Source organism: Carassius auratus, chromosome 7 (genome assembly GCF_003368295.1).
Source record: "Carassius auratus strain Wakin chromosome 7, ASM336829v1, whole genome shotgun sequence".
NCBI classification, from domain to species: Eukaryota; Metazoa; Chordata; class Actinopteri; order Cypriniformes; family Cyprinidae; genus Carassius; species Carassius auratus.
Window position 1 is genome coordinate 22,461,996 of NC_039249.1, and position 9,232 is coordinate 22,471,227.

The following is a 9,232-nucleotide window of genomic DNA, read 5'->3' on the forward strand; positions in this document are numbered from 1 at the left end:
TGAGAAAATTGTTAGCCTGAATGCAATGTAAATCGTTTTGGATAAAAGCGTCTGCTAAATTAATAAATTGTAATTTAATAATACGTTTGGAAATCATTGTCAAAAAAGGATTCAAGTTCTGGGGGAAAAAAATCTGATGTATTTATTTTGTACTCATAATAATGTGTTATTGAGTAATTAATAAGTGTCCTCTCAGCATGTTTTTATACTTGGAAATTCAGAAGAAGCATTAAACATACTATACACATATTAAAAATGTGAATAATGGAAGCTGTTCCCCCCGCAGTTATTCATGTCTGGTCTATAATAAAATAGCATGGACATTTTTTCAAAGATAAAGGTTCATACAGAAATTTTCTGATAAGATTATTCTCATAAATATTACTTAGAGGCTTCACTGAATGCTGTGTATTATAACTACTCATTTAATTGTTTGTTCCCACTTTATATCAGGTGCCTTTTCAACTACAACCTACAAAATTAAGAAGTATAATGTACTAATTATGTTTATGCTTTTGCTGCTAGTGAGATGGAATACAGGTGAGGTTATGGACAGGTTTGGGTAGATTTAAGGGTTGGGTCAACAGTTTAATTATAGATGTTATTAGAGAAATTATGCTGGATTTCTTAGATGTAAGTACAATTAAAACTTGTATATACAAGAAGTAGATTGTGTCAAATAAAAAATGTAATTGTTATCATTTTAGTCGACTCGTATTTGTCAATGTAAACAACATGAAAATGTTTATGTTTAACTAAAATTATATGCATACTTATTCATCTATTTGTCTAAAAGTAAGACCATAAAATACTGTATTTTTCTTCAGATTTATGATACTCTGCCACGGTGTGAATTGTGGTTTTAAGTGCTTTAGTAAAGCGGTAGTGCAAACGAGGGCTGTTGCACAGATGCAGGTGATGGATTGGTGAATGACTCCAGAATGAATGGTTGGAAGTGGAGCTACAGAGACATTGGAGGACACATACTGTAGTATTTCTTGAGGTACCCACCCCTCCCATATGATGTCATTGCAGACATAAAAGCTGTTTATACTATTATGAGGTTTGTTAGGTTACAGTCCTTGAGACTAGTGCTGTTTGTTGCGGTGATATCATGAAATTGCATTCTCTGGGTGAACATAGACTTTAACACTGTTCCATTCAGCTGAATGGAGAACATCCTCATGTCTTTGTCCACCTTTACCATTGACTCTGGTTTCACCAATAGTTTCAAGAAAGCACAGCTGTATGATACACAGAAAATACAGGAGGACCTTCACAACTTTGGTCTGCTCATGTATTTTATCAGTCTTCTTATTTTGATTAAGCTGCTTTCTCCCTATCACTATGTAGTTATGTCATTTAATGTTGCTTTACTTTTGGCTTGTACAGTGTATGAGACATATAATTATTAGATAGAAATCAGAATGTGTAAGAGAATGGCTTGCTCTTTTATGTAATCCTAAATGTATATGCAATATGGGGCCATATGTGCAGAACTTAAAAGTATAATGCAGCCTGATGCATTAAAATGTGTAGGTCTTCTCAACTATCGTATAAAAAATGGTCTGAAATTATACTGTTTGGTTCCGTCAATTTAAATTCGTTCTAAATTTATTGACTAAATGCAACATGCCTGACTCATAATAGATTTATTTGGGAACAGAATAATATTCTTATGAACTATAAAATTATTTATCACTATAAATTTAAATATTAAAAAAGAATAAATAACATCACATCATCTTATAGGTGACCGGGGACTGCAAAATACTTGAAGTGAATTTGCCTGCTTCAAAGAATTACCCCTGGCAGTACTGACTTATGAAGAAGAGGTCTCATATGCAAAAAGCACATGAAACCAAGGCACTGGCACTATATCACTTTTTTTTTTTTTTTTTTTTAAGAACCAACACCAGGGCTGTAGCTGAGGTATGCAGGGCCCCAATGAAAATTATAATACAAATTAAACAATGCTTTAATTTTTCAGGTTTGTCTTGAGTTCAGGTACAGAAACTGAATGTTTACATGTAAAATAGCATTGCATAGTATTCATTGTATAAATTAAATAAAGAATAATAACTGTTAAAGCTGCAAAAGTTATTCTGTCAAGAGCAGTGAGTGAATTTCTCTCTCTCTTTTCTTGGATTAACATTAAGGAACCGACAGCAGCTAATATATAAGGAGCTGTCACTTTAAGACAAATTGCATGGATCCAATATAATGATATATCTTTCTCAACTGTTTATATTCACTTATTTACAAGTGATTATTTTTACAAACATGATTTGCACTGTAGCTAAAAAAAAAAAAGCTTATTCAGGGTGTGGAAAACAGACATGCTCAAGGTCCTCTTATACCGAGGTATCATATGACCTTTGCCTCTCAACAGGTCTTCTTTCAAAATAGTTCTAAGACAGGAGTCAGTTTAGAGACAAACTTACAGGGGAACTTTATCGACAAAAGGTGGGCTCTTCACAATGGCAGCCATTTGCTACATTGTGAATTTCCCTATAATGAATATTATTTTCTTAGAGCACATTTTAAAAAAAAAAATTATATTTAGTTTTCCATTATGTAATCAAATTTCATGTTACATGGCACATTTGATCAGTGACAAAAAAACAAAAACATGTGCCTCTACACTATATAAAACGGCAAATATCATAGCAACATATGATAAAGAGTGAAGCTTTTACACTGTAATTTTTCTTTCTTTATTTTTAAGTTTAGGAGTTACAATATTAACATGCATTGACTCATCTACTTCTTTGAGCACAGAATGTCCATGCAAAGTAAAGTAATGGTTTTATTGCACAGGTTAACATTGCTGTTCTAGTGAGTGTAAGAGGGTGTTTTGTGTAAGGATCAGAGTTACTGAGTTACATGGGGAATGCAAATAGAAGCCTGAGCAGTTTCTTGTTGGCAGAAAGTGCCAAACATCAAACACATTACATCTCAATTAGCCCAATGGGCCACTGTATTCAGTGTGTCAGATTACCATACTGTAACAACAGTACACACATAACATACAGATCTTCTCTACAAGAATGTATTTATTTAATAAAGTTTTAGTTAATCCAGTAATTCATTCAGTCACTGCCTGACTTTAACCAGAATAAGGTAAAGTCTCACTCATGTGAGGTCATTTTACAATGGCTTTATTACTTTGGACCACTAGAGCGTGCTATAGTGTACTTGTCATGATACAATGTCACAATATTCACACACTATATTGAACTGTAACAAATTTGCATAAACCATTTTCCTTTGTGTATATTGTCTCATTCATTTTAATGAGTATAGGCCTGTCTATTTGTAAAAATAACATCTTATGAACTCTTAGTGTATAATGTCCTAATAAAAATAGCATGCTTATTTTTGTCCTTAAATGAATGATTGGTACTATAAATGTCTAATTTAGGCCATTTCCACTTTTAGAGGAAGGTAACATGAGCACATTTTGCATGACTGTCTGATGTTTCAGGCAAACAATGGAAAGTGTTTTTGCCAATGTTACATTATGTCCAGTTAGAGGCATGTCAGGGCATGTTGACTGCTCATTCATTTCCGTCTAACACTTATGTACTGAAGTACAAATTTTATACAGAATAATATATTTGTTTCGTTGTGTTCATTACTGGGTCGTTATCAGCGTATGAAACAGACTGAGTAGCTTTTTAAAGAAAGCATAAATCATTTAATGTTTTCGCCTGAAATGTCGCGCTCGCACATAAGGTCAACACTGTTGTCGTGAGAGTGAAATTTCAGCACGGTGTCTGTCTGCATTCACTGGAATGCGATTGCAACCCCCTTTGTTATGGTGAGAAGCTAGAAGAATGTTCCCTCAATTAAAATTCCTCAGGCTGACCTGTTGCCAAAAGGTATTTTAAAGAGGCGGCTATTTGACTAAGAAAGAGCCTTGTCATTGGTGAGCAGGTAGGCTACTCTATCAGCTGAGTGTGCACTCAAACATAAACCAGCAGTGAGCGCGCAACCTACACAATATTTTGGCATTAACACGAGTATTGTGCATAAGAACGGTTAATAAGACAATTTGGGAAAATCTAAATATTAAGTTTTAACTTTTTTTGGGTTAAGTACAATGTTTGCTGCAGATTACCTCTGATTAAAAGAAAAGCATCCCAGTTCTCATCCACAGGCGGGCTGGCAGTAATTGGGAAATCATTTCCGCGAATCGGTTCTTTTGAACATTTAATTTCAAAGAAAGCTAAAAAAAGAATAAGAATCGTTACGTCATCGCGTTTATCGTTTCTGTTTTATATTCTAAATGTTTTCTTAATTAGATTCTTTGTTGTCATTTAGTATAATATAATCTAAGTATAATTTGCAGAATCAAGAAAAAAACAAAAAATGTATAACTTCGTTGAAATGCTATATGTTTATAATACGGTCACAAAACAAGTTCTCGTTCAGTGAGTCGAGTTGTTGGCTCGAGAACTGTTCTTCTTACTAATTCAGTGTATTGGTTCTGGTCGGTTTTGTGTTAACAGTTCAACCAGTTCATTAAAAAAAAAAAAAAGATCCGACTCAATTGAACAATTCGTTCACCATTCGGACATCGCTAAGGGCTGGGAGTGCGAGGGGCGGGTATTGGTATAAATTGTCTCTCACTACATATGCCTTGCCTGTCCTCTAAACTTTGAGACAGCCACAAGCAACACTCAAAGAAATGCAACGGACTGGAAATTAAACAAAGCAACTCTTTAGTACAACAACTAGTAAACGTCGTTTTCAACAAACCGCCTAGCATGGATGATTACCATCTGTTCTGTGCATCGTGCCGAAAAACGGGGAAAAAACAAACAACGGTAAGAGAAAGTGACAATGACATGACTGTGGTTGCAGTATGCAAGTTATTCGCATAGTTACATCGTTTCTAATTAGAGTTGCATGTTTAGGTATATTCATGACAATATGTAAAACTTGTGAGAATCATCATTATTTTAAGCGTATAGCATTTCTTCATGGTATCATTGATAAGGAGAATAGCGTCTCCACAGTTATTTTGAACTTTTTGTGTCACTCTTTGGTCGCGTGATTGAAATCAGCACAATCACACAAGTAACCTCTGTTAAACTCACACTCAAATGTGTTTTCATTTCACAGATGCGCTCGCTGATACATTCATTTTTCATTCTGTCATTGTTCACTGTCGCGGTCGCATCCCCCATGAAAACATGGGAGACGCTTTGCGGTGGAGAACTAGTGGATGCTCTTCAGTTCGTGTGTGGAGAAGAAGGGTTTTATATCAGTAAGTGCAACTCTTACAGTGCTGTGTGATGGTTGTCAGGAATTCTAAACATTTACATAGCTGTTTGTCTTGTAGAAGCAGTCACAGTATGGCATTGTCATCTGTGTCTTGTCTTTCGAATTGCTGTGCACTAATGAATGTCACAATGAGGGTATTTATTAAAGAGGAAACATGCCTCTTATTGCTTTCTAGCATGTATTCCCAGTGAAAGCCATTAGTGCTGTTAAATGTCAGTATTTAGGGGAAACAAGGAATTTGTGTCTGCAAGTTATTTAGTTGTTTGCAAAAGATTTCTCTCTCTCTCTCTCTCTCTCTCTCTCTCTCTCTCTCTCTCTCTCTTGTCCACTATATTCCTATCAGATGACGCAGGACTTCCCCCTTTTGTACCTCTCCTGCTGTTCTTTATCTTTTATCTTTGTTTAGTAGGCAAATGTCAAGGTTAAAGGATCCATTTTGCTAGCTATTCACACATCCCTGGGAACACAGATTAATATTTGTTTTTCTGTGTACTGTTCTTTGCGCTATTATAATGTCCTCATCAAATCAGTTAGTGCCAGAAATAAAAAAGCGAGTCACAAACAACAGGAAAGAAAGAAGGGAGCTGTTGAAGGAGTCTCCAATTTCAGAAATCCTAGGAACATGCCAGCAGCCACATGTGGGATTTGGTGAAATATAAACAATAGGGTGTGAATTAATAGCATTGGTCGTTTTCCAGGGGAACCCCGGAGTTGATCGCTTACCTTCTCTTCCCCCACCCAGGCAGGCCGCACAGATTAAACAGCCGCCGTCCTCAGAGAGGAATAGTGGAAGAATGCTGCTTTCGGAGCTGCGATCTGCGTCTGCTGGAGCAGTACTGCGCAAGGCCTGTGAAGTCGGAGCGAGATGTTTCCTCCAGCTCGCTGCAGGCCTTCCCAGCATCGCAGGCTCTTCACAAGGTACGTGGAGCTGTTTATCTCCCCCTCCCCCATTGAAAGCCCAGCACAAGGATTTTACTGAACCCACAAACACAGACTCCAGCTAGACAGGCTAGTCAGACATGCAGCCTGTTTTTATCATGCCAAAATCAATATTAACCACGTCTCCACTCTCAGAATTGCTGAGCAATGTAGAAAATGGCAGAGATCATCAGAAAGCTGTAGACTGCATTAAAGATGATGTAGGAACAAGACCGAGGGAGATAGTTAGTTACACAAACAAAAACCCATGGTAACACCATAAAACTCTATTGGACAGCATGTGCAATGATGTCATTATTCCAAGCACCAAAACAAGTACAAGTGTTATGCCGCATTCTGGCAAAATTTTGTGCCATGTGCTCTTGGCGTGGAAATATGTTAAGTGTTGGCAAGACAGTTGGCCAGCTGGCCAAGGCTTGGATTTGAAAATAACAAAAACAAACAACACAATAGTCAGCCCCACTTGAGAACAGTACGTTCACACTGTAAGTTGAGGAGGGTATTGTTTTTCTCGCCCAGTTCAACAAATAAGATTCTGACTTTGATCAGTCTGTCTGGGATGTGTTTAATGTACTGGCGTAAGAATAGCCTATGTCTGTGACGCATTTGATTTTGAAGCCACCCTTTGGCTTTGTTCAAAATCATATTGAAGTTTACATGCACGCATTTATTTACATTGCATTCAAGATGCGCATTTCATCAGTTCAGCCCATGACCTTTCTGTTGGTAGCACAATGCTCTGTTGTTTGAGAGCTACGGTGTTACAAAATTTCAAAGTCAATGAATTACAGAATCTACATCAAGTTCTTCTGTTTTGCAGGATATCCCAGGAGGGCCTCTTGATCTGAAGTATTCCAAATATGAAGTATGGCAAAGAAAGGCTGCCCAGAGGTTAAGGAGAGGGGTCCCATCCATCCTGCCTGCCAGAAAGTTTAGGAAGCAGGTGGAGAAAATCCAAGATGAGGAGCAAACCCGTTTCCACCGGCCCCTCATGACCCTTCCCGAAAGACAACCTGCCATCGTTCCACACATTCAGATCAACACATCCCACAAATGAAGGCCACCTTTCCCAAATGGGAAAAAACAAGGGATTATAGCCAATTCTTGGTCAGTAGAGGCACTTTTTTTCATGAGTCATACCACTCGCCCGCCGTCTTTCTCGAATCCAGATTATGAACACTCTGTGTGTTATCAGCCCTCAAAACAACAGAAGTTAACGTTGAAAATGAATGTAATGGGACAAGAGAGATCAAGCAGTCTTGATGAATATCACAGGGATGCCCAGAACTGATGCTGAGGAAGCTGCCACAACGCCAATGTCAAAAGTCAGCCGTCTATGGTTCTGTCTTGATTGTACCGTATTTTAAATGTCATATTATAAGGATTGAATTTATCGAGATTAGAGTCCTTTACCAGCACCTTTAAAATGCTACACCTGTGGCATAAAGACAGAAGAAAAGTAAGGAAAATGTTGACTGGCTGTGCAAAGCCAAGGACTGATGTTAACAGCACTATTTTTTATGGACTGCTAAATATGATAACATTATGGTGCTAACTTGGACTCAAAAGGAGTTTGGTAAAGAGTTTTTCCGTTTTAGGAAAAAAAAAAAAGATTGTATTCAAAAGACAATTCAGTAAGACTGGTTGTTTGGAGATGAGCTCAACCAGGAAAAACTGTATCTGTGCTTGGCTGTTCAAGATCCATAATCTGTGCCCTGGAGAATGAAAGTGAAGCCTTTGCTATCAAATGACATAGCATTGCAATGGAAGTCAGAAAACATCACAAAAATTTCAATCTGATATCATATCCCAGGACATCTGCAATCAAGTCATCTTGGACTTTGGGCAAGAGCAGTCTGACATGTTTTGAGGTGTCATATGTTTCTGGTTTGAGTTTCTGCCATTTTATCTTTGCAAATCGTCTTCACTGTTATTTAGACAGTATTTTAAACATATATACAAAAAATGGAGCAATCCTTTTAAAGGGAAAATCAGCAATAACCTATTGCATATTTTCAACATACAATCATAGTATTCCAGTGCTTTTGCTTTAAAAAAAAAAAAATACTTGAATATGTATGAATAGTCTCATAAGATGTTGTCACTGACCCTAGTATGACCAGTCTTGCAAATTGAGCCACCAAACATTATCTTTAAGTAATGGCACTGTATCGAGGCGTTATTTATTTTGATGTAACCCATAAAATTCAGTCCCAATGAAAGACATGACATGCACAAATGGCAGTTTTTTGTATTTTATCTTTTTTTTTTAGTTGTTCTGCTTATGTATGTAGATTATATGTACCAAAAATGTTTATGTCTCCTTTTATAAGTAAAGTCAATGGAAGCTTCTAAAGTGGTCCAGATTCACTTTTTCAAATACTTATTTTACTGCATGTTGCCTAATCTAAAATAGGTGGATGCGTTTATAGCTTTCGGAATGCATTTGGAGCGCCAAAACAAGTGCGTACATACACAGGCAGTGACCTGGCTGCCCTAAGGGAAGGGTGAAGGCTGGGGAACAGTAACTATTGATGATTTGCTGACTAACCTTGACGAAATGCCATAGGTCAGCTTAGAAACACGCAGACTCTGCATCACCTGTGCACCATGAAAAGGCGAGCCTCGTACTCTCCAAACTCAAGTCTCATTTTACAAGTCTCATTTTTTTTCTAAGGTCTGTTAATGAAGATATTGCAGTTGGAAGTATTTATGAATCACAATGAATCAATAAGTTCTTATCAACTGAAGTGTACAGATGGTACAACCAGAATGGGAATGGTGTCTTACAAGTGGGAACCTGTATGACTTCTTTTCTTCTGTGGAATGTAGAAGATATTTCCAAAACATTTTTGTCAGTGCAATGAAGATCACTGGGGTCCAAAACAATATCAGGCCCTGTTAACTTCCATTTGTATAAACAAAAGGGATTAAATGAATAAAATGTCTTTTTACAAAGCCCCACACATAACAGTAAAAACACACACACACACACACACGT

General features: G+C 37.0%; 1 protein-coding gene across 1 annotated transcript; it reads left to right on the forward strand.

Annotated features, from left to right (window-relative positions):
• The first annotated feature begins 4,597 nt into the window (after window positions 1-4,597).
• Window positions 4,598-8,583, forward strand: igf2a (insulin-like growth factor 2a). Its single transcript, XM_026267957.1, has 4 exons — window positions 4,598-4,832; window positions 5,131-5,275; window positions 6,035-6,210; window positions 7,052-8,583. Exons 1-4 carry the CDS (start codon window positions 4,773-4,775, stop codon window positions 7,286-7,288), a joined length of 618 nt encoding a protein of 205 aa, XP_026123742.1. The 5' UTR covers window positions 4,598-4,772; the 3' UTR covers window positions 7,289-8,583.
• The last annotated feature ends 649 nt before the right edge of the window (window positions 8,584-9,232 follow it).

What these genes read in the sequence shown, in the direction of transcription:
- igf2a (XM_026267957.1), top strand. Translation starts at nt 4,773, where the DNA reads ATGGATGATTACCATCTGTTCTGTGCATCGTGCCGAAAAACGGGGAAA. An exon ending in CGGGGAAAAAACAAACAACG is followed by an intron (nt 4,833 to 5,130) that starts GTAAGAGAAAGT and finishes TTCATTTCACAG; the next exon opens with ATGCGCTCGCTGATACATTC. An exon ending in CATCGCAGGCTCTTCACAAG is followed by an intron (nt 6,211 to 7,051) that starts GTACGTGGAGCT and finishes TCTGTTTTGCAG; the next exon opens with GATATCCCAGGAGGGCCTCT.